This window comes from Mrakia frigida (genome assembly GCF_051309035.1).
Source record: "Mrakia frigida strain ATCC 22029 unplaced genomic scaffold BDY24scaffold_5, whole genome shotgun sequence".
In the NCBI taxonomy this organism is placed as follows: domain Eukaryota; kingdom Fungi; phylum Basidiomycota; class Tremellomycetes; order Cystofilobasidiales; family Mrakiaceae; genus Mrakia; species Mrakia frigida.
In genome coordinates this window covers 733,974-756,153 of record NW_027481276.1, presented here as the reverse complement: position 1 = coordinate 756,153, position 22,180 = coordinate 733,974, and the positions used below count along the sequence as shown (strand labels likewise).

The following is a 22,180-nucleotide window of genomic DNA, read 5'->3' as shown; positions in this document are numbered from 1 at the left end:
AGATGAGACTCACCCCCATCTCAAACTTCCCTCTTCTGAGCTGCCAATCCCTCCCTCAACGCGTGCATCCCTCGAAGATGCTGCTTCCCGACCTTGATCAACTCCCCCGCTTCTCCCGAGGGTTCGAGACCTTCGAGCTCGTGGAGAGCCCAGTAGACCCCGTCATAGTGAGGGAGCATCTGGGAGATCTGCTCGTGCTGCTGCTGCTGGTGGTGATGAACGTCGGGCTTCTGTTCTTCCTCGTCCTCGTTGGGGTTGGGGTTGGCGTCGTGATCCAAAACCGGAGGTCGTCGGAGAGCGGTGATGGTGTTTCGAAGACGACTGGTCTAAGATAGAAGACGTTGAGATGAGATGACGTCAGTGATCGTTCGGCGAATCGAGTTGGGGAAGACGAGGGAAAGGAGGGAGACGCGAACCTCCTCGACGAGTCCTTCGTTGGTCTGTTCCGAAAAGGCGAGTTGAGCTTCCAGAGTTCGGATCTGACGAGGGTGAAAAAGACGCAGAAGAAGAATCAGCCCCAATCGAAGATTAATGAGCGAAAGACGAACAGGGAAGACGCACTCTTTCCTCTGCGTCCGTGAAAGACCTCCTGGCCTCGTCCCTCTCGAGGCAGGCTCGATCCCTCTCCCCCACGACGATCCCGTTGAGCTCATGTTGGTGTGCAGCGTCAATCTGAGTGTCGGTGAGCTCAGTCTTGGTCGAAGTGAGTCGAGCGTCGAGGTCAGAGTTCTGGAAAGAAGTCGAACGAAAATCAGCCCGATTCGACGCGACGGGAATCGGAAGGGAGTTGAACGAACCTCAGCTTGAAGCTTGTTGAGGCTTTCGGCGTCCTTCTCGTACTGGAGCTCCAGATCCCAGGCCTGGGCGAGCAAGAGAGAGATGGTTGATCAGCGGGGAAAGGAGAGACGTGACGAGGACGAGACGAAGGAGGAGACGAAGTACTGCTCACCTTCTTCTTGCTAGCCTCCAACGAGACCTTCGTCCTCTCGTGATCCCTCTCGGACTTGGTGAGCTGCTTCATGAGCAAGTTGATCTCCTTCGCTTGCTCCAGGACGCTTCCTTCAGGGTGGGCGGTGTGAGCCTGAGTCGAAAAAGGAAAGGAAGAGTGACGTCGTCAGATACGTGAGACTCTCGAAGGATCGAGAAGTGCCTCAGATCGAGGACGCGTCAAAAAAGGAAGAAGAAGAGAAGGAGAGAGAACTGACTGGACCAGCGTGCTTAGACGGCGCCGACGACGATCCTTCCTCCGCTCGATGAGTCGACTTCTTCTTCTTGCTGCTCTCTTCGGAAGAGGATGGCTTCTCCGACGGAAGTGAAGATCTTCCACCAGCGTTGAAGGGAGGGGCAGAGGGAGGGTCGAGTTCCTCGAAGTGTCGTTTCGGAACGGTGGGTCGAGCGAGGATGCGAGAGGGAGAGTCGTTGTTTTGGGACGGATCGTCGTCGTGGATGTAGTTGGCAAGAATTTCGAAGCGTGATCTGCAGGCGACCTGTACCGATACAACGAAGGCGGGGGGAAGAGCGGTTCAGAAATGCGAGACGCGTCGAGGAGGTCCGGAGGGCATCGTGAAAGACAACGCGATGCGAAGGAAGATCGAAAAAGACTTACCTTGACCTTATTAGCATCGGAATGAGTCCGAGTTACTACTCCGTACCCTGCAGTTGGAGAAGAGGAGGAGAAGCAGCAGAGGAGGTCAGGGAAGCCGACCTTCTCCCTTCGCCGTCGTCGAGGAAAGATGAAACCCAAGACTCACATCTCTGAGCCTTAACACAAACTTCCACAATCTTATCCCTAACCTCCATGAACTCGTCGAAGTAGAAGTCCTCCGAAGTCTCGTCGACAGCGAGGCCGTCCTGTCGAAGACGAGGAGAGACGGGCTCGTTAGCCTCGCGAATTTGCCTGAGTCGGAAACTGATACGGAAAGCAAGCTCACGATGATATCCTTCAAGCAGAGCGGCTCCAGAATCGTTCGATAGTACTTCTTGTTAATATCTGGGTCTGGGAGGTAGAGGAAGGGAAGAGCGAGGTCTCGGCCACTGAGGAAGAGGGGAAGGCAGGGAGAGAGCGAGAAACGAAGTCAGCTTGAGCTTCCGAGACTGGGATAGGAAGGACGACGAGACTGGGTGCAATCGAGACGAGAGAAAAGCGGTAGAGAATGCTAGGCGGAAGGGGATAGATCAGAAAGAAGGAAGGGGGGAGAAGATGGATCGAGCTCAACAAGGAACGCTCCTTGTCTTTCTCCTCTCCATGCCTCCATCTTCCTCTACAACAGCTCAGGCCCACTCTTATCCGTCCATAGAGATGCTTATCATCTCTATGATACCCAGTAGCGGCCTTCGCCCTCGCTGTGCCTCCCAACGAGACGAGAACAACCTTCCCTTCCTCGGCTGAGCTCACTCCTTCCTCACTCCCCTCCCTTCCCCTTCCTTTCTGCTCCTTTCCTCCCTCGATACCCAAAGAGCTCTCAAAATAACACTTACTCGTCATCCTTGAGCTGCAACATATGAGCCATCAATCTGACTCCTAAACTCTTGATGGATCGAGATCCTAGGACACTCTTGAACTCCTTGCCTTCGAGAAGGGAAGAGATGGGAGGTTCCCCTTTCCCTTTGCCCTTGTCCTTCCTGGTGCTTCCCGAGAGTGAGACCTTGGAGAGCTGATTCGACATGCTGATAGAAGGTTGAGCGAGGCGAAAGAGAACAAAAGAAGAGGGAGGGATGGTGTGGCTGAGGAGAGAACAAAGGGCGAAACCGTCCAATGCTTCAAAGAGGAGACGATGATTTGGCTCCGGTTGCGATGCAGTGGAAGCGAGGGAGGAAAGGGAGACAGTTTTTCGACGAGAGCGTAGGCAGAAGAGCTCACCTCGCGAAGGTACCCAGACAGGAAAATCTTTCAAAGGGGAAAAGCGGGTTCAACCAGTCTCAACGTCTCGACGACGCGTCTTCCTCTCGAGCTTTTCTCTCTCTCAAACCGAAAGAAGTCGTCAAAAGTTCGTCGAGATCAAGAACCAATCAACGGAAACCTACTCGTACACGAATGAGCTCCTTCCTCAGAAGAACTAAGCTCCGAAAGAAACCCCAAGAGCGGAAATCAACCTCTTCCCTCCCATCTTTTCGTCTCCTCCGTTCTATATTCGAAACCGAGTCCAAACCAGTGGTTAGCTCTAGACCAGATCGCTCTTAGAGAGGAATCTGAAAACGAAACTGACCTTGATCTCCTCCAGCGCAAGCACAAGTCCGTTGATCCCTTGCTTCGAGGCCATCTGCGAAGGAAGGGGCTTCATCTTCCCCTCTGCGATCCAGCTGGTGAGGGTTCGAAAGAAGGCGTGAGTGTGCTTGATTTCGTCGGACTGGGGCTGGGGAGGAGCGAAAGAAAAAGAGCGAAGGGGGAGAAAGGGTCAGATATTCGGTCAAGACGACGCGTCGAAGGGAGGAGGAGAAGAGAGAGGAACGAACGTGGAAGGACTGCCCGTAGATCTTCGCTTCGAATCCGAAGAGAGTAGGAGGGAGTCTGAGAGACAAAGTGAGAGTAGAGAACGAATCAGACGGGGAAGGAAGAAGAAAGACGCGTCGAACTCACCTCTGAACGATCGAGACGTCCCTCGTCGCATTGTGTCTCTCTCCCATGAGAAGCAGAGGGAACTGAGCGATAACTCCGCCAGCCTTGCTCCCCAAGCACTTGGCAGCGATTCCGAGGGATTCCTCCTGCCAAAAAAAGGCAAGGAGGTCAGTTTTTGCGTTGCGACAGGAGAGGCGGAAGCAGACCCACCTTGAAGCTGCAGTCCATGGCGAAGGAGAGGGCGTCCTGGGTAGCCTGAAGAACCTTGGTGATGAGATCAGGGTTGAGGTACTGACAGGAGATGGGGGAGAGTCAAACGCGTCGTGAAAAGGGAGGAAGAGGAGGAAGCGACGAACGTCCAAGACCATCTCCGCTCCGAAAGTCTGGACCAGGCTCTGCTCGTTCGATTCGCAGACGGCAATGACTCTTCTTCCGCAAAGAGAACCAAGCTGGACGGCGGCGAGACCTGAAAGAAGACAAGAGGAGAACGTTGAGCCTGGCCGAGATGGTGAGAGAGAGGCGCGAGAGGAGACGAACCGAGAGAAGTGTCAGCTCCAAGAATCAAAACGGGCTCGTGAGACTGGTTCGTGAAAGGCCAGGTAGGAAAGTTGAAAGCCTGACGAAAGGAGAGCATGGGTGTCAGAAGGCTGAGTGAAGAGAAGGAAAAGGGGAACTCGAACTGGAGTCCAACAACGCTGCCGTCCGGCCCGTTTTTTTTTTTCAGGTCAGGCGATGTCGTAAACAGACTCCCTGAAGAAGCTAAAGGTGCTGAACTGAACGCTGAGCTCGAAGACCAGTGAGGACGGAGGGCAAAGGAAGCCGAGGGAAGGGCCTTCGTTGAATCGACCCTCTCCTTCTTGTACACAAGCCTTCAGAGGTCCCAGAGATTCTAAGATCTGTCTGGAGTGGAATAAGAGCCTCGAGAAGCTGATAGGCGAGTCTTAAAGCTCGAAAGAGGGAAGGTGGATTGTACGGGAGGATTCAGTTGGGAGAGAAGGAAGGACTTGGAGTCAAGCTCCTTCGAAGTCTCGAGGCAGTCCTTCCTCTGCCTTTTTCTCACTTGTGAACACTTTTTGGCCGACCACTTTCGAGCCAGCTCAGCCAGTTGGGATCGGTTAGATGCGAAATGTCGAAAAAATCCTTCTACGGAGAGAAGCGGAGAAGTGGAGGGCACTTCTTTCCGCCGGCAAGGGAATCGAAGGGGAAGTGAGGGAACCGAGGTCGTTTCGCTTCTGACACCCATCATCTCACCCTCCTCAACTTCCTACTCCCTCTACTCTACCATCAGCCATGTCTGCACCTATCAAAGTCTCCGTCATCGGAATCGGAATGTCGGCTACGTGAGCTCTTCGTCGTTCAGGAGGCCTCTTCTTGCGAGCTCAAGCTGACCTCGTCCTCCTTCCTTCTTCTGCTTCCTTCTCCTACAGCGTCTTCCACATCCCCTTCATCCTCTCTCTCCCAGATCACTTCACCCTCCACTCCATCCTTGAGCGTAAAGCTACTCCTCAGTCCTCAGACGCTCGTAAATTCTTCCCGGGGGTCAAGGTCGTCACCACTTTGGAGGAGGTCCTTCAAGATGAGGAAGTCGACGCCGTTTTCGTTACTTCAATCAACGCTACTCACTTCGATTTCTCCAAGGTGAGCTGCAGAACGAGGTATGCATTAATATCAGTGAAAGCACGTTCTAACTGCTTCTTCTTTTGTTCTTGTAGGCCATCTTGGAAGCTGGCAAGCACGGTGAGCTCGCCGTTCCCATCTCCCTCCCTCCCTCCCTCCTCTTACCTCGTCGCACGTCCTCATCTCGTCTGACTCGCCGATTTCCCATCTTCCCCCCTTGTCGCAGTCATCATCGAGAAGCCTTTGACACCCACCTTCGCTGAGGCTCAGGAGCTCATCGCCATCGCCAAATCCAAGAATCTCGTACTCGCGACTTATCAGAACCGACGATGGGACTCCGATATGCTCACCCTCAAGTCCCTACTCGACAACGGATCCTTCGGAGAGCTCAGCGAGTTCGAAGTGAGCATGCATTCATTCTGTCCGAGACCAAGCTGCTCGAGCTGAGCACATCCTTTCCTTCTCTCGCCAGTCTCATTTCGACCGCTTCCGCTACGAGCTCGCCGTCGGTTCTCGAGCCTGGAAGGAGACCAAGGCTCCTGGAGTTGGAGCTGAGTACGATTTGGGATCCCATCTTGTGAGTTCCATTCTTGTCCCGGACGTCATTAGCGTTTCTGGTCTCAGGAAACTGACTCGAAACCGCCGTCGACTCCTCTTTCCATTTCAGCTCGACCAAGCCCTGTGGCTCTTCGGACGACCCGAGTCCGTCTCAGGTGTCGTTCGAAACTCTCGAGCTCTTGGAGATCCCGAGGTAGCGGATTCCTTCACCATTCAGCGTGAGTCTCGCCTTTATTCCTCTCCTTCCGACTCTGCGACGCGTCGAGACTGATCCTCTTCATTCTTTCGACGTAGTCAACTACCCCGCCACCTCCATTCCAGGTCGAAAGATCCCTCTTCTCGTTATCTGCTCTGGATCTACCCTCTCCCTCCTCTCTCCTCAGCTTCGATTCTCCGTCAAGGGAACCGAGGGCGCTTTCGTCAAGTACGGAACCGACGTTCAGGAGGCTCAGCTCATTGCCAGTGGGAACTGGAAGGGACCTGTTGTTGAGGGAGCTATCTCGCCTAAAGACGGGAGTGATGCTTGGGGACGAGAGCCGGAAGACCTTTGGGGAACACTCTACACGAAGGATGTGCCGGAGGGAAAGAAGTGAGTTTGCTGCCCTCTTCCTTTCCCGTCTTCGTTCCTCGAGGGAGAGCTGACTCGCATCCGGCCTCGCTTATTTCTTCTCAGGATCGAGTCTCTTCCTGGATCGTACGGATCGTGGTTCAAGAACGTCGCTGAGGTGAGTCGCCTCCCCTCCTTCCGTCGCTCGGGCGGTCTCCTCTCTCTTTGCTCGAGTTGACGTTTTTCTCCTTTCGTTTCACCTCGTCCTCCTCGCTACAGGCCATTCAATCCAAGGACCCCTCCCATCTCATCGTGACTCCTGAGCAGGCCGCTCTCGTCATCGAGGTCGTCGAGGCGGCGGGTTTGAGTTCGAGGGAGGGAAGGAGGATCGCTCTTTGAAACGAGCACCTACAAAGGATTTATGCTAGTTGTGCCTTGCTTGCCTCGACTGCGACGGTTTCGAATCGAAATTGTTGTTCTGCAGCTCAATCGCGTGCTCGAATCGAGAGAAGAGAAAAGATGAACGACAGATCGATACAGAAGAAGACGGAGGTTGAGGCTCGTATATTAGGGAAAGATAGATACACTGAGATGTTTTTGTGGATCAGAAAAGGCAAAGGACTTGTCTACTTAAAGCAAGAACGCAGCGAGAGAAGCGAAACCGATAAAGAGAGCCCCGGTTCCGACTTGATGAGCTCTCGAAGCAGCTCCGGTGCTTCCCTCGGTAACAGCAGCACTGGAGGTAGCAGCGGGAGCTTGAGAGGTTCCGGTTGCGGCAGCGGAGGTGGAGGAAGGGGAGCCCTCAGAGGTGAGGTTGGATCCGAGCCTGAACGAAAGATGAACGCACGACGCGTCGAGAAAGAGCAAAAAGTCAGTGAGAGCTATTTATCGATGCAACGTGGAAGGAAAGATGGAACTCACTGGTCGTAGTCGACAAGATCGATAGTAGGAGGGAAGTTGTAGCCTCTAGCGGTGCAAGCAGAGGTCTGAGGAGAAGAAACGGAAAGGACGTCGACGATGAGATAGACAGATCGTCAGTTGACGCCAACAGGTCAAGGACAATGGGACTCACAATGACGTCCAGTTGAGACACAGCAGTCCTGTACTGAGTCTCTGAAATTTCCTCTGCGTCTTCGTTGACTGTGGCGAGGAAAGGAAAACGAAACGTCCCTCCAAAATTGAAATCAGTGCGAGCTTTCGACTTCTTCCTCGTCGACGAAAAAGAAGGAGCTTACCGAAAAGACAGTTGAGGCAGGTGTAGAACTCGTTCAGCATGCCCTCCTCACAGATACGAAGGCAGCCTTCGAGGTCGGCCACAATGCATCGGTCATAGATCGGGAAAGTGCTCTCGCATCGAGGTTGACAGACTTGAGGGACCTCAGCGCCATTGAAGGTGTTGGATTGACGACGAAGGAGAGAGACGACGTGGGGAGCTGGTGAGGTGTTGGGCACGACGACTGAAGGAAGAAGAGACGTCGGACAAAAGCGAGGCAAAGGTCAGGGAAGAACGGCGGGGAGAGAGAGAAAGGAGAGAGCCGGAGAGGAGAGGGAGATGAGAACGAACTTGCTGATGCCGCAAGAGCTGAAGTGAGGGTGATGAGGAGAGAAGGGAAGGAAAGCATAGTGGGAGATGATGGGCGTTGATGAGCAAGGAGCGGAAAGAGCAAAGGAGTTCGAAGGAACATCGGTGACTCCCCAAGGCTCCGCCTAAATTGCCCCATCATCGTCCCTTGGCTCCTTCTCTTTCTGTGCCGAAGCGCCATCTTCCCGAAGGAAGGAGAGGGCCAGAAGCTGCTTCGAGGTCTCTTCTTTGGATAGGATCGATCCAGAGGGCTGTTTGGTGTGAGACTCGAGAGGAAGAAGGGGAGAGAGTGGGGGAGGGCGAACAGACGCGTCGAGCTCGAGACGACGGTCCTACGCGGTTCCCAGAGTCGAGATTGAGCGCGAACCCTGAAGATCAGCCAGTGACGTTGGAGGTTCTTGATTAAATTTGCACCAAGAGATGCGCCAAGTTAGAGGAGGGAAGCTTTGGAGGTCGGAAAGGCGGCGAGGAAAGGAACGGGGACTTGACGACGAACCGTCCCGTCGTCGTTAAGCTACATATTGCCGCAGTCCAGGCGTAGTAGACCTGCGTGGAACATTCAATTACGAGCTCCTCAGTGACCGAACACGAAGATGGCATAGCTACTTTTCCTGAAGGTGAGGAAGTGGGAGAAGAAATAACAGTCGACGCGAGAACGTTTTCCTCTTCAAACCTTCAAACGACGTTCGCCTTCAAGCAGATCCTGACGGTATGCGTAGGAGACTAGGCTATTATCGTCTCAAGTCCCGGGAGGAGACTCGTTCAAGGAATCAGAGAGCGAACGAAGTGGGACGAACGTACGAGCGAAAAACAAAAAAAAAGGCGACGCGTCGACGGAGTGTTGGATCCACGCTCTGGAGTCTCGTTTCTTCGGATTGACCGCGATGTTGATCATACCCAGCAGTGGAGCGGGCATGGGGAAGTTCAGCGTCCGAAGGCAGGAAGAGGGAGACCGAAAAGAAGGAAGAGAGGAACAAGATCCTCAACAGATGCCGGTCGACCGACGCGTTCAATCTCTTTACGGGTCAGCTCTCTCTCTCGTCCTATTAGAAGCTCGTACAAGCAGAGAAGATATAAATATATATATCACAGCTAGATCAGAAAAAGACGTACTAGATAATCAACTCAACCCAGTCTAAACAAACATAGCAACAACCGAAACCAACCCAACGAGCCCAACCGCTCCTCCAACAGAGCTGGTGGTCCTGATTCCAGCTCCAGTCGATCCCGTAGGAATAGCAGCAGCGACACTGCTGGTTGCAGCAGCAGCAGCAGAGGTAGCGGCGGCTCCAGCTCCGGTGGCAGAGGTCGTTCCAGCGGCGGTAGCAGAGGTCTGGGCGACGGCAGCGGAGGTGGAACCGGTGGCGGAGGCGGAGGAGGCGGTGTAGTTCTGTCCGACGCTGTAGTAGAAAGATAAACGAGAGAGAGGAGGTCAGCGAAGAGGAAGAGAAAGAGAAGAAGAGCGAGAGCGGGAGAGAAAAGAGAGAGAGAGAGAGAGAGAGCGGGAAAGAAGAAGACGTACTTGTCCCAATCGATGAAATCAACGTTGTCGTTGTTGTCGTCTTCGTCCGTGGTGCTGAGGGCGTCGCAGAGGTCGTCCTGTTGTGTTTCGTTCCAAGCAAGAAGGAGGGAGGAGGGAGAGAGGTCAGCTTGGGGAGGAAGACCAAGGTCGTCGCCGACCCGCGCAAACAGCCAAAGAAAGAAGAAGAAGAAACGTACGATGTTATCGAGCTGATCCTCAACGGTGTCGTGAGACTGTTCGGTGACAAGAGATCGGTCGATGTTGACTATTTGGTGACGAACAAAAGAGAAGAGGAGGGAGGGCGAAAAAGAGTGAGCTCGAGATTGCGTCGTCGTCGATCCAACACCTCTTCCTCTTTTCTCTCTCTCTCTTTGAAGCAGCACTCACAGTATATACAGTTAGCACACGACGTCAACGCATCCAAGTTGCCCGCGTTGCAAACGCTCAAGCAGCCAGCGGTGTCTCCCGAGGTGCAGGCGTTGTAGATGGGGAGGGACGAGTCGCATCCGGCCTGGCAGAGAGCAGGGATGGAGAGACCGGCGATGGTGTTGGTTTGACGACGGAGGAGGGCGACGTTGATGGGGCTGGGGAGGACCGCTGGTTGAAGAGAAGGTGGGGAGAAGAAGGTCAGCGAGGTGGAAGAGAGAGAGAGAGAGAGGGAGGAAGAAAGAGAAACGAACCGGCGGAAGCGACGAAGGCTGAGGAGAGCAGAGCGAGAACGGTCGAAGCTTGGAAGGAAGGCATGCTGAGTTTGAAAGAGGATGATGGTTGGAGGTTAGAAGAGCCAGGAGGCTGAGCGTTGAAGGAAAAAAAGGAAACAGGCCCGAGGGAGGTGTGAGACTCGTCCTTGGCCTGGGAGAGCGATCTTCTTCATTGACGCTCGTCGCCACCTTCCAATCCCCCCTCCCAAGCATCGTTGGTTGCATAGTTCCAAGCGAGAAGCTGTGTGCGTCTGGAGGAATCGAAAAGCTGTCCTCCATCCATATTACGCTGAAGAGAGGGCGAGAGGGGAGCGAAGGAGAGGAGCAACGAAGGGAGGAGTAGAGGGCGAGCCTCCCGAACAGAGGGATCTACAACCAAGCAGAGAGCCGAATTTAGAGTCGAGAGGGGTTGAGTTTCAATCAATTTCGAGGTTTGTTGATTCTCGGGCAGGTTTGAGGAAAAGAGATGGCGGAGAGTTCGATTTGGAAAGGAGAGTTTCAAGGGAGAGGGAGGGAGGGAAGAGCGAGGGAGGAGAGTTCGGAACTGAAAGGGAGGGAGGCCTGGACTGGTGGTAGTGTTTGGAATCTTGCCCAGGTGGAGGGAGGGAGGAAGATGAAGAGCTGCGTTTTGAGGGAGGATGGTGGGTTGTGAGGAGAATCAGGATCAGAGGAGGGAGAAGGAGGAGAGAGAGGTTGAGCTCGCTCGTCGCGGAGGAGGTTGAGACTTGATCTTTGGCTCCCGTTTTCGCCACGTTATCGCTTTTTTTTTGCGAGAAGAAAAGCTGACGAGCCTGACCAGAAGAGCGCCCTCCTTCGTTTCGAGCAAGTTTTTCTTTCCCTTGTAGATCTCGGGTGACTGACAGCTGCGTCGCCGTCCGCGCCGCTGCTCCTGTCTCTCCTCGACGTGTGTCGAGCTTTCCCTCCCAACTCCCTCTCGACCCCCATGCTGGCCCGTTGAAGCGAATCTCTCTCTCCCTTAATCACTCTCAACCTGGGCTTTCCTCTCTTTGCCTTATGCGCCTTCCCTCTTTATCCTCTGTGAGTTAGATAGTCGGATTCCAAAAACGAGTCCGCTTAATGAAGGGAACGTGAGCTGACCTTCCTTCCTTCCTTCCTTCTTTCTCATCTTCCCCACTTTGTACCAGTACGCTGCTTCCCCTAAACGGTCCCTCCTCCTCCTCGCCTGTGCGATCCCTACGCTCTTCTTCCTCCTCTCCACCCTTCGCTCTTCTTCTTCTTCTTCTTCGACGAGCTCAACTCGCGGATTCGCCAGTCCGAAGAAAGCGAGCTTCGACTACTCGCCTTACGTGTTTGATGCGAATTCGGACAAGCACAAGCAGTTCTGTGTGTTGCTGAAGGGGTTGAAGGTTTTCAAGGAGGCTTTGAAGGAGGAGGAGGAGGAGGAGGTTGAGGGAGAGGTTGAAGGAGGAGAGAAGGTGAGCTTCGCTGTTTTCCTTCTTTCTTTCTCTCTCTTCGGATCCGGAGCTGTAGATTCTTTCGAGAGCGAGTTTGCGAGATCTACAATCTCTCGTCTATTGATCTCTCGAGAATCCGTAGAACATCTATACCTCGCGAAATCTCGGCTCCTTACGAGCTCTCTTCTGCAGCCTCTCTCTCGTCCAACCCGACTTCCAAGCTCACGCTCTCTCTCTTGTCTCCTTCCCCTCCCTCTCTTCTCTCATCAACCCACAACCCAGTCCTCTCCTCTCCCCCTCGCTCCCTCGCTCTCCCCCTCGATCCTCCTCGAATCCCTCGCTCTCCGAATCGCCTCTCCCAACTCCCCTCCTTTAACGTCCAACCACCACACCCACCCTTCCCTCCCGTTCGCCTACCCTCCTCACCACTCGGTCCCGCATCTCATCCACCAATCCTGGAAATCCCACGACCCGCCTCCCTTGTACGAACCCATGATCCGCAGCTGGAGGGAGGTCTATCCAGAGTCGAGGTGGGTGCTCTGGAACGATACCGACAACAGGAACTTGGTTCAAGCAGGCTATCCCGAGTTGTTGGACGTTTACGATGCGTTGGGTGGGGAGATCTACAGGGCGGATTTTATTAGGAATTTGTATATGTGAGTGAGGAGGAGAGGGAGAGGGGTGGGGAGAGGAGGGGAAGGGGAGGGGAAGGAGAAGGGGAAGGCTGACTCGCGTCGTTTTCGTTTCGTTCGTTGTTTTGTTTTCTAAACAGGCATGCTTTCGGAGGAATCTACTCTGATCTCGGTAAGTCCTTCTCTCCATCCCTTCCAACTTTCCTTACTCGTCTCTCCTTCTCCTTCCATTCCGAACTAACACCCTCCTCCTACCAACAGACTCCCAAGCCTACACATCCCTCCACCCCCTCTTCACCCACCTCTCCCCTCCCTCCTCCACCCCCGATCCCATCGCCTTCCTCGGCCGAATGGAAACCTTCACGTACGACTCGCACTCCCTCCCGAACGCCTTCTTCGCGTCCTCCCCGGGTCACCCGTTCTGGCTCGAAGGTCCCGTCGCAAGAGCCGTCGCAGCTCACAAGGAAGGCAAACTCAAGACGACGGATCCGGAGCATTTGACAGGACCGGTGGCGTTGAAGGAGAGCGAGGAGTGGTGGAACGTCTGGGGAGGGAGCGGGAAGAAGGGGAAGGTCGTCGTGTTGGAGCCGGATGTGGCGTATCCTTATTCGTGAGTGTTTGGTTGGGGGAGGAAGTTGTGGGTGGGTGGGGTGCGTGGGTGGGGAGGTTGAACGGGGCTGGGAAAAAGGGAAGGGAAGGGAGACGCGTCGAGGAAAAACGAACTGACCTCCCTTCTATTCTTCGCTCCTTCCTCCCCTTCTGTCGTTCTAGATGGGACTGGAGATCAGAAATGCAAGAATGTCTCTGCTGGGCTCGATCGATCGAGTTCAACGCTAAGATGTGCAGAGCTCTCCTCCCGGAAGCCTACGTGATTTCGTTCTGGAAGGTGAGCTTTCTCTCCCGTTCCCCGTCTTGTCTCTCTCTCTCCTTGTCTTCCTTTCGTCACTCGGACAGCTGACGAACTCCTCCCTCCCTTTTGCTCTCTGATGATAACAGCACTCGTGGTGATCTGGTCACCTCCCCTCTTGATCGCTCGCTCGACTGAACTCTTCAACTCAGAGTCGACCGCTCGTCGTCGTCCGTTGTTTTCGCTTCTCTCTCTTCCTTCGCTCTTTCGTTCGTTCTTTCTCTCTTTCTTTCTTCTTTTTCGCATCCGCATCCTTGGGCTCTCGGTTATCTTTTTTAATAGTTAGGCATCGCATCTCAGCAGCTGGGAATCGTTCTTTTTTTTTTTCGTGCTTCTCTCCCTCGGATCAGCAGTATCTATCTAGTCGCTCGCTTCGTTGAGTCGGTTTCGCTCTTCTTCTCTCTCTTTCTCTCTCTCTTGTTCGGTCGCCATCGATACCCCTCCTCTCCCATCCTTCCCTTACATTGCTCTCGTTTAGCGAGCTATCGCAATCCCCTTCTTGCACGAACCATCGAATCCCCAGTTCCAGTTCGCCCTCACTCAATCAATCCCTCCTCCCCGTCCGAGTCCAACTCCCCCCCGCCGAGCCAGCGATGAAGCCCGAGACGACGAGGGTCGAGCCGGAGAAGAGGATCAGAGGACCGAACGAACCGAGGCCGTAGTTTTTGAGGGGGGAGGTGGAGAGGAGGGCGGTGGAGATCTGGGTCGGGAAGGGAAGGGGAGGGAGGGGAGAGGGGGAGGGGAGGGGAGGGAGGTGGGGTCTATCAGTCGAGAAAGAAAGACGAGAAAGGAAGGGAGGAGATGGACTGTACGGGAGCAACGATAACGTTTCCTAGACCTCTTCCGAACGAGAAAATCCCGAACAGGGTTGCTGCTTGAGCTGGGGATTCGGCTGGCAAAAAAAAAAAACGAACAACGAAAACGGAAACAAAAATGAAGGGGTTCAGCTCCGCGTCGACGTCGAACAAAAAGGAAGAGAAGCGAACGACGAAAGAGCTCGGACTCACTTCCAACCTGCCTGATCATCCCCGCCCACAGCGACGAGAATCCTCCCGAAAACACTCCAAAGATCGTCCCAAAGACGAGCAATCCGGGTGGAGTTCCAGCAGCGAGTCCCCAGAGGAGGAAGACGCTGATGCCTGAGCCGAAGCACGAGAGGAGGATGAGAGGGACGGTGAAGCGCGGGTTGGCGTCGACGAGGATGCCGAAGACGACGCGGGAGATGGCTGCTGTGACTGTTGGAGGGGGGAGGGGGGAAGGGGAGAGAGGGGAGAGGGAAAGGTGGGAAGGAGAGAGAGAGAGAGTCAGAGAGGCGTTGGTGAGCGAACGAGAACGAAGAGAGCGAAAGGAAGGATGGAGGGAAAGACGAACGATTGATGAGAGCAAGCGAAACTGTTCCTAAAGAGGTGCTGTTGGGGTTGACTTTAGAGGCGTAGACGGCGGCGTCTGCAAGATTCAAGCCCAAAAGAAAAGGAGAGTTCAGAGGTCAGCTTCGTGCTCGACGGTCGAAACCTTTTCTCTGCGAGGATGGAGCTTTCGAGACTCACAGATCGTGGGTAGGAAGTGGCCAAGAGATTGACAGAGGTTTCCCTGTGAAAGGTAAAAGCAGACGAGCGAAGGGTTGGGTCAGTTGAGCGACTTCTGCTCTCGACGCGTCGTCCCCTGAGTTGTTCGAAGAGACTCACAACGAAGAGGACCCAGAAGACCTTCTTCTTGACGAAAGAGTAGTCGAAGTTTGGCGATTCATGTCTGGGTCGTTCTCGACGGATCTTCCTGGATGGTTCCGGAAGCCTTCCTTTGAGGAAAGGGAGGAGGCAGCCAACGAGAACGAAGAGAGCACATCCCTGACAGCAGCAAAGGAAGAACGGGATCAGTGAAGAGACCCCTGAAAACTCGATTGTCGGCGGAGAAGACTCACGAGAACCCAGAGCGTTCCCTTCGATCCGTACCGTTGAAGACCAGCCGAGAGAATGAAGGGGAAAACGATTCCTGCGATGGACGTTCCAGCAGTCAAAACTCCGTAGGCGAATCCTGTTCGGGTGAGGAACCATTCGTGGAGATACGAGATAATGGGGGCGTAGAGAATAGCTGGGCGGAGGAGAGGGAAAACGGAGGAGTGAGTTTGAGAATCGGACGCGTGCGAAAAGGTCGAGTCGAACTCACATCCTCCCGTCGAGTAGAGGATCCCTTGGGTCAGAACGAGCATCCCAGCCTGAACGGGAGGAAACGGAGAGAGGGGTGGGTCAATTTTGGTCTGGCGAGGAAAGACAGGAAGATGGAGAGGTGAAAACGAACGGAAGAAGCAAACGCGCTTCCCACGCATCCCGCAATCATCACCACAAATCCGATGTACAACGAGGGACGACGCCATTCGGGTCTGAGAACAAAGTCAAGTATATCAGCAACATTACCCCATGCACTAAAAGCGGTTGGTCGTCTCACTTCTTTTCAAGCACGGGGAAGACTGAGGAATCGTCGACGACGGCGGCAAGACGAAGTCAGCGAGACGAGAGATCCATGAACGAACGCCTTAAAGCCGACCAAAGCAGTAAAATTTACTCACGTATGGCTCCTGACATGAATCCGATACCCTGAGAACGGTCGAGGGAAGTGAAAGAGGGAAAGGTCAGTCGCGACGAGGGGGAGGGAAGGATTGAAGTAAGCGCGAACGAACCGAGGTGAGAGTTCCAGTGAGGGTCACTAAGCCTTCGTCGTTGGGGAAAGGACCAGCAATGTAGTACTAAGATGAGACAGGGTGAGATCAGCTACGAAGACGAAGATTGTGTCGCGTCGAGGGAGGAGAAGAAGAAAAATGACGCTCACGTCCTGAAAGATCGCATAGGAGAATGGCAGTCCCCATCTTCAGCATCCACGAAGCATAGCATGGTAGTCAGCAACGCATCTTCTTGCTCGAGGTAGAGGTGAGAGAGACTCACACCAGCGTCTCTGCGAGGAATGAAGCGAAGAGAAAGAGGTACGCTTCTCGACCTCGGTCAGTCGGCGGTAGAGCTGGGACGACATTTGAGGGCGATGGAGTCCTAGAGTAGCGTGAAGGTGGTGTTGAAGCTTCTTGAAGATCGTGTGAAGTTCGCACTGGAGTGGTGGTGGGGGAGGGAGAGCGAGACGAAGGAGCAGAGGAAGGAGGAAGGGAATCGTCGAGCTCAACGTTGGCGCCGAACGAGGATTGATTCGATTCCTGCAGTTGCGAGAGATGGGGAAGAGTTCCGAGCTCGATTTCCGAACTTGAGTAGGGTCTCGAGGAAGCTGAGAGTTTGGGCATTCGGGGCTGAGCCGAGAGGTGTGCTGAGGGTCGGGAGAGAGACGAAGGAAGGGGAGGAAAGGTTGAAGCTGACTTCGAAAAGCAAGAGCCGCGCGTCTGTGCTCCTTTCGGACTCAGATCGCGAAGGTTGATGAGAAAATATAGAAAGTCATGAAAGAAAGAAGAGCCATGGAACCAAACTTATCCAGAAAGAGCAAAGATTACCGAAGAGAACCCCGTCGTCGAGAGCGCATCCTCCGTCGTCGTCGTACAGTCCTCTTCAACCCGAGCGAACGAAAGGGTAAATCTAGTTGGACTCGACGTCAGAGGAGAGCTGAGCCACATTTGAACAGAAGAAGAAAAGGTGGTCAGCACTGGTCAGCAAGGGAAGCGAAGAGGAGAGACAAACCTTCTTGGAGGAAGCGACGGGGACGTGGTGAGCGGCGACGGCCTTCTTGCCGAAAAGAACCTTTCCAGACTTGTAGAGAGCACCGAAGACGAGAGCGACCAAGGCGAGGGTGAAGACGATTCCGACGGAAGCCCCAATTCCTCCAGCAGCAGCGTTCGAGAGTCCTCCCTCGTCGATGGTAGCGGTGTTGGAAGCGGTAGAGTCGGAGGTCGAAGTAGCGTTGTCGGATTCGGTAGGAGTGAGCTCTCCGGTAGTGGCGTTGAAGCTGAAAAAAAAACGGAGGGAAAGGAAGCGGGTAAGAGAAGTTGGATGAGCGATGAATGGCGAGAAGACACGTCGAGTTGGAGAGAAAGCGAACTCACCACATGGAAACGGTAGCGGTGAATGCAGCGACTTCGACGAGATGGACGTCAGCACACTGGAAATTAAAGAAGTCGAGAAAGAAAAGCGGGAGTCAGATCTTCCCTGGGAAAGGAATCGGTGTAGCTGTCAAAAGGAGGACGCGTTGAACTCACCTCGTAGCCAGTTCGTCCGGTGGTCGGGTTGGTGTATTCGACCTGAATAGTGACGTTCTGGCCAACCTGAGTTCCAAAGGACTCGAAGTCGGGTGCGATATAACAGTGGTGCCCGACGAGAGCCTCGTCGACCTCGGGGAGCAAGTCCTGCGACGCGAAGAACGAGAGGAGAAGAACGGGAAGAGTCAGCCAAGGAGAGGTGGTTTAAGACCTGAAGATTAAGAAATTAGAAGTCGGTCTTACCTCGAAGGAGCTTTGGAGGCTGACGTCGGTAATAGCAGCAAGAGCAGAGAACGAAATCTGGACGTCCTCGATCACGCCCGTCTGAGTGAAGGCCAGCTTTCCGCCGGCTGTTGATCAGTGGAAAGAAGAAAAAGGATAAGGAGAGTTAGTCTTGAGTACAGAGGAGGTAAGACAACGGAAGAGAGAGGACGAACTGATGGGGAAGTCGGTAATCTTCGAAGAGTTGGCTGAGAATCCCTGGCAAGGCCCGATGGACTGAGTGTCCGCTGTGTTTCCTCGAGTGGTCTGAGAGAGAAAAGAGTTAAAGACAAGAGTCAGCGAAGAAAGCTACAACTCCCAAGTTTCTCCGTAAGGATCCTCAGAAGCGTGAGAGTCGAGTCGCCCAGCCGGTTCCTCGGGTGTCGAAGAGAGGAAGAAGAGGAGAAGAGAGAAAGAGAGAAATAGAAGAACTCACCGGCCACTGCATCTTCAAGGCTGCGAAGGAAGAGCACGAAGGAAGGAAGGTTTTCGGTCAGCGATGGTGGAATGCGACGTGATTGGACGAAACGAGAGAGGGACGGGACGGAAGGGAAAGGTCGAACGACTCACGAGCAGCAGTAGCAGCCTGTCGGATGACGAGTGCTGAGGCAGAGCCAGCGACAGCGAGGATGGAGAGGACTGAAGAGGAGAGCATCGTTGAGCGAAGAGGTCGTGAGAAGGAAGGGGGGAGGGTGGACGTCTGAGGGAAAGAGGGAAGGGCGGAGGGGAAACCCACAAAATCTAGAAGGGCTCGGCACTCTTCTTAACCCCATGTGCACAAACTAGTCTGATTGGGCCGATAAAGAACCTTCCGAAGCGCGCAGGCGAAGATGAGCTTGCAGCAGAAAGAGTCATCTGCAAAAGAGAACAGAACGCGTCGAAAAACGATGAGCTGCTTGTGTATAGATCAACGCCAGCTGGCGATCCTCGTCAATTCGAGACCTGGTCAGGCTCGACTGAGAAGCAAGAAGAGCAAAGAGTCGGTCCAAGGCGGAGGAGACAGAGGCGAGCCGAGAGGAAGAGGCGAAACGAAAGGCTGCCGAACGCGTAGATCACCAACTACTCCTCCTCTCACAAGCTGCAAGATCACTGGATGAGGAAGAATGTAGCTTCCGTCGACCGAGGAAAACCTGGACGAGGAGACGCGCATGGAAGAGAGTGGACCGAGTGGCGCAGGAGGAGGAAGCGAGTGTCGGCCCAAGCCTCCGCTGAGATTTTACTGGTTACAAGAAAGCGAGAGAGAAAACAAAGTCAGAAGGAGAACTGAGGGATCTGAAGATAGAACGGGAGAGTTCAAAGAGATCTTTGCGTGCTTACGAAGTCGGGAGAGAAAGAGAAGGGGGGAGGGAAAAGAAAGAGCGACGCGTCGCGCTTCTGAGACTGGACCGTCTCGTCTTGTTCCGGATCTCCCAGCCTGAGGACTGAGAAGGTTTTCCAAGATAGAGCGGGATGATCGAATCGGATCATCAATGGCTCTGTTTGATCGATGGGAGGGCGACTTTGAAAGGAAGAGGGAGCGTCAAGAGGCAAGCAGACCGTTGAGATCAGCACGACGCATCGTTCACGCTGTTTTGAAACGAAAAAGAGGAAGGTGGAGCTCAACTCCATCCCAAGACGTATACTCGAGTTTCTGAGAGCATCTTGATGCTAACTGCAGCAGAAGAGGAGGGGAAAAACGGTCAGCTCGACTCTTCCTCACAGTTTCCTTTCCTTCGGACAGAGGGAGATTCAGAGTCATTATACGACTTCAACTTGGCTGAATGAGTGATTTAAATCCCAGAAATTTCTTCCAGTGTCCAGATCCGAGATTGAAAGTTCTGGGATCCGAGGAGGCGAGGTTCGGACCATCGACTCAGAGCGGAGGAGAAGCGTTCGCTGAACGGAGCACGTCGATGGCCACATCGTTCTGGAGGTATGGATGGAGACTTATCGGGATGGAGCGTACTAAGGCAAGAAAGACGAAGCAGATCAAAAGAGAGAGAGCTGAGCCCAAGCGGGTGGAGTGAGGAAGGGAGGAAGAACGAGCTCGCCACTAGAACGAGAGCTGAAGCGTTCCTATTTCCACCAGGGAGGCGTAAGTTGGCATGATGTCGAGAGGAGACCTCTATTGGCTTGATTGGGCGAAATGTTGGTGCTGTTTTAACGTTGCCTTCCAAAAGAATGTGAGGTCAAGCTCTCCGTTTCGTTCGCTTTCCCCTGACGGCCATGAGCTCCTCCACCACCTACGATCCAGCGACGCTCAAGATCTTTGTGCAGACCGTCAGCAGAGCTTTCTACGAGTCCTCGGCTATCATCTTGCTGGATCAGCTTCTCAAGAAACAAGCGTGAGTTCTCCCTTCCCTCCTCTGCTTTCCCTCCCTCCCCTCCACCACCTCGAGCTCGAGCTCAAACTGACTCTTCCTCCTTCTTTCTTGGCCGTTTTCTCTCGACACTTCAGCTTCAGGGACGACGAGATAGCTGCGACTACTGGACTCACGGTCAAGGAGCTGGGGAAAGTCGCTGGACCTCTGTTTGGAGACAGGTTGATCAAAACGTGAGCTCACCTCCTCCTTCCCTTCCCTCTTCCTCCCTCTCCCATCGCCTTCCCACCCGTCCTCGCGATCTCAGCTTCAGTCTCTTCTTGGCGTCAGGTTTCTAGTCACACTTGAGCTCACCAAAATCCTCTTTTCTGCTTCGTAAACCTCCAGCTTCACTCGAAACGAGCACAAGGAAGGACCCATCATGCCTCACGCTCGTCCTCTCTCCAAGACCTACTACTGGATCGACTACAAGGAGTTCTGCGACGTAGTTCGATGGAGGATGGATACCCTTTACAAGTCTTTGGATAAGAAGCTGAGAACTGTACGTACCACTTCACTCGTTCTTGTCCGTTGGCTCGAGCTCACCTCGTGCTCCTTCCCTCCCTCCCCTCGCCATCCGACTCTTTCAGGAGCAAGAGAACAAAGGTTACATCTGCTCGAACCCGACTTGTCGAAGAACGTATCTCCCCGTTGATATCCCCATCAACTTTTCGCCGGAAGGGAATCTCCTCTGCGATGCGTGCGGCTGGGAACTCGAGGACAACGACGAGCAGGAGGACGTGAAGGGTTCAGAGGACAAGATGGCCATGTTCAACAGTCAGACGGCCTGGATTCAGGAGGGGTTGAGAAAGACGAGCGAGATGATCTTTCCTGTGTGAGTACGGCGGTCCTTCTCGTCTCGGAGCGGAGAAGGGGGAGACGCGAAACCAGATCCGACCTGACTTTTTCCTTCGTTTCGTTTCGTTTTCGGCTGTTTCAGGTTCGACATCCAAGAGTGGCTCGCCGCCAATACTCGAGGAGGAGTGGATGCTGAGATCGTGTCCGCTACCTCGGTCCAAGTGGAGCTTCAGTTCGACGGAGACGACGCGAAGAAGGCGAGTGAACGAGCGAAGGTAGCTGCTGAGCAGAGGTTCGTCTTTCTTCCCTTCTCTTCTATCCTTCCTTCCTTTCCCTAGATCTGACCTCCGATCTCATGTTGATCTCTTCGTTCAGGACCCAGAACGTCATTCCCTCCTGGCATCTGTTCTCGACCGTCTCAGGCCAACGAACCGCTCTCGGAATCACTCACGCCGCCCAAGAGTCTTCCAAGGCTGGGATGTCTTACTCGAACGACGACGACGAGGTCCAGATAGTTGATGAGAAGGGCGTCGAAGGTAAGTCTAGTTCCGTCTTTCTTGCCTCCCTCCTTCGTCGTCCCTGCCTGGTCCAAACGCGTCGAACTCACTCCCCCTCTTTCGTTCCTGAACGGTCAGCTCTCGACGACTACTACACCACTCTCCGCTCCCACGGAACAACTTCCACGTCCCATCCTTCGTCCTCCACTTTCCTCGTCAAACCCGAGCCAACGTCCGACGACGAGGACGCCTTCAACCCGAACGGCAAACGATCACGAACCCAATCCAGCCCTCCGCCTCCCGCCGTCAACTCTTACGCCTCTTCTCACCTTGAACCCAGCTATGCTGCCTCTCCCGATACCGGATCGGAGCCCAAACGAGCGAGGACGTCGGGAAGTCCAGCGGAGGAGACGGGAGGAGGGGAGGAAAGGAGGATGGTTTCTGGTAAGTCGACCCTCGCTGGTCTCTTCTTTCCTTCTCTCCCATTCGCTCGAGCTGACCATCGAGTTTCTCTTATACTTTTGCAGTCGATGGAGCCCAGGTGGCGTTCGACGACGTAACGGAGGAGGATCAGGAGAGGATGACGCCTGACGAGTACACCGTTCGTTCTTCTCTTCGTTTCTCTCCTCCTTCGGCGAAGCTCGACGCTGACCGTCGATTGTTATTTTCTCCGCTCGGTAGGCCTACTTCGAAGTCTGGTCGGAGATTAACTCGTGAAGGATTCGGCTCTTGATTCGAGCAGCTCTGGGAGACGAAGGAGGGAGGGAGGAGAAGGAGGCGAATGAAACGAATGAATATGAAACGTTATGATTATGTAGCAAGCAGTATCACAGAAAGCGGGAAGTCGGACTGAATCTGGGAAGGATGGGAGAGAAGCAGAAAGGGAGGGGGAGCGGGAGAGAGGGTGGGCTCGAGTGAACCCACGACGCGTCGAGCGAGCTCTCGGCATTTTGAACCTTGGAGAGACGAGGATCTGCCGCTGAAAGTTCTCGTGATGGATATTTTGGAGACGACTATCCGGGGTGGCTGTCGAGCGTTTGATGGCTCTGAAGAAAGGGGAAAATA

General features: G+C 54.1%; 9 protein-coding genes across 9 annotated transcripts; 3 read left to right on the top strand and 6 right to left on the bottom strand.

Annotated features, from left to right (window-relative positions):
* Window positions 1–62: 62 nt before the first annotated feature.
* BDY24DRAFT_234698 (uncharacterized protein) lies at window positions 63–2,719 on the bottom strand. Its single transcript, XM_076636665.1, has 9 exons — window positions 2,479–2,719; window positions 1,932–2,034; window positions 1,752–1,851; window positions 1,607–1,653; window positions 1,206–1,487; window positions 950–1,081; window positions 798–860; window positions 562–729; window positions 63–479 (listed from the first exon to the last, which is right to left on the bottom strand). Exons 1-9 carry the CDS (start codon window positions 2,664–2,666, stop codon window positions 327–329), a joined length of 1,236 nt encoding a protein of 411 aa, XP_076499629.1. The 5' UTR covers window positions 2,667–2,719; the 3' UTR covers window positions 63–326.
* A 301-nt stretch (window positions 2,720–3,020) lies between these two features.
* BDY24DRAFT_379806 (uncharacterized protein) lies at window positions 3,021–4,667 on the bottom strand. The gene is made up of 7 exons (XM_076639092.1): window positions 4,094–4,667; window positions 3,913–4,022; window positions 3,767–3,847; window positions 3,578–3,702; window positions 3,454–3,508; window positions 3,207–3,353; window positions 3,021–3,125 (listed from the first exon to the last, which is right to left on the bottom strand). Exons 1-7 carry the CDS (start codon window positions 4,188–4,190, stop codon window positions 3,057–3,059), a joined length of 684 nt encoding a protein of 227 aa, XP_076499628.1. The 5' UTR covers window positions 4,191–4,667; the 3' UTR covers window positions 3,021–3,056.
* Window positions 4,668–4,796: 129 nt separating this feature from the next.
* On the top strand, window positions 4,797–6,807 carry BDY24DRAFT_348144 (NAD binding Rossmann fold oxidoreductase). Its single transcript, XM_076637659.1, has 9 exons — window positions 4,797–4,896; window positions 4,984–5,194; window positions 5,269–5,293; window positions 5,400–5,575; window positions 5,646–5,750; window positions 5,841–5,949; window positions 6,026–6,320; window positions 6,405–6,456; window positions 6,558–6,807. Exons 1-9 carry the CDS (start codon window positions 4,847–4,849, stop codon window positions 6,675–6,677), a joined length of 1,143 nt encoding a protein of 380 aa, XP_076499627.1. The 5' UTR covers window positions 4,797–4,846; the 3' UTR covers window positions 6,678–6,807.
* Window positions 6,808–6,835: 28 nt separating this feature from the next.
* Window positions 6,836–7,991, bottom strand: BDY24DRAFT_379802 (uncharacterized protein). Its single transcript, XM_076639091.1, has 5 exons — window positions 7,843–7,991; window positions 7,514–7,735; window positions 7,351–7,418; window positions 7,200–7,264; window positions 6,836–7,104 (listed from the first exon to the last, which is right to left on the bottom strand). Exons 1-5 carry the CDS (start codon window positions 7,961–7,963, stop codon window positions 6,909–6,911), a joined length of 672 nt encoding a protein of 223 aa, XP_076499626.1. The 5' UTR covers window positions 7,964–7,991; the 3' UTR covers window positions 6,836–6,908.
* A 979-nt stretch (window positions 7,992–8,970) lies between these two features.
* Window positions 8,971–10,312, bottom strand: BDY24DRAFT_234546 (uncharacterized protein). Its single transcript, XM_076636662.1, has 5 exons — window positions 10,063–10,312; window positions 9,770–9,979; window positions 9,580–9,647; window positions 9,383–9,459; window positions 8,971–9,260 (listed from the first exon to the last, which is right to left on the bottom strand). Exons 1-5 carry the CDS (start codon window positions 10,124–10,126, stop codon window positions 8,996–8,998), a joined length of 684 nt encoding a protein of 227 aa, XP_076499625.1. The 5' UTR covers window positions 10,127–10,312; the 3' UTR covers window positions 8,971–8,995.
* A 1,627-nt stretch (window positions 10,313–11,939) lies between these two features.
* Window positions 11,940–13,088, top strand: BDY24DRAFT_337056 (glycosyltransferase family 32 protein; the record flags this gene model as incomplete). Its single annotated transcript, XM_076637263.1, has 4 exons — window positions 11,940–12,154; window positions 12,271–12,302; window positions 12,401–12,740; window positions 12,902–13,088. Coding segments are annotated over 4 exons (774 nt in total), but the record flags the coding sequence as incomplete, so codon positions are not given.
* A 347-nt stretch (window positions 13,089–13,435) lies between these two features.
* On the bottom strand, window positions 13,436–16,369 carry BDY24DRAFT_234519 (major facilitator superfamily domain-containing protein). The gene is made up of 14 exons (XM_076636661.1): window positions 15,974–16,369; window positions 15,861–15,897; window positions 15,712–15,777; window positions 15,601–15,628; window positions 15,480–15,501; window positions 15,333–15,414; window positions 15,201–15,249; window positions 14,956–15,125; window positions 14,723–14,881; window positions 14,585–14,627; window positions 14,409–14,483; window positions 14,045–14,272; window positions 13,850–13,929; window positions 13,436–13,737 (listed from the first exon to the last, which is right to left on the bottom strand). The coding sequence occupies exons 1-14, from the start codon at window positions 16,315–16,317 to the stop codon at window positions 13,582–13,584; spliced, it is 1,539 nt and encodes a 512-aa protein (XP_076499623.1). The 5' UTR covers window positions 16,318–16,369; the 3' UTR covers window positions 13,436–13,581.
* A 79-nt stretch (window positions 16,370–16,448) lies between these two features.
* On the bottom strand, window positions 16,449–18,206 carry BDY24DRAFT_379793 (copper acquisition factor BIM1-like domain-containing protein). The gene is made up of 8 exons (XM_076639090.1): window positions 18,052–18,206; window positions 17,918–17,937; window positions 17,658–17,748; window positions 17,464–17,570; window positions 17,221–17,367; window positions 17,068–17,123; window positions 16,706–16,970; window positions 16,449–16,630 (listed from the first exon to the last, which is right to left on the bottom strand). The coding sequence occupies exons 1-8, from the start codon at window positions 18,134–18,136 to the stop codon at window positions 16,604–16,606; spliced, it is 798 nt and encodes a 265-aa protein (XP_076499622.1). The 5' UTR covers window positions 18,137–18,206; the 3' UTR covers window positions 16,449–16,603.
* A 1,478-nt stretch (window positions 18,207–19,684) lies between these two features.
* BDY24DRAFT_379791 (uncharacterized protein) lies at window positions 19,685–21,928 on the top strand (the record flags this gene model as incomplete). The annotated part of the gene is made up of 9 exons (XM_076639089.1): window positions 19,685–19,805; window positions 19,919–20,014; window positions 20,169–20,322; window positions 20,411–20,655; window positions 20,761–20,910; window positions 20,994–21,154; window positions 21,254–21,559; window positions 21,643–21,716; window positions 21,797–21,928. Coding segments are annotated over 9 exons (1,343 nt in total), but the record flags the coding sequence as incomplete, so codon positions are not given.
* Window positions 21,929–22,180: the final 252 nt, after the last annotated feature.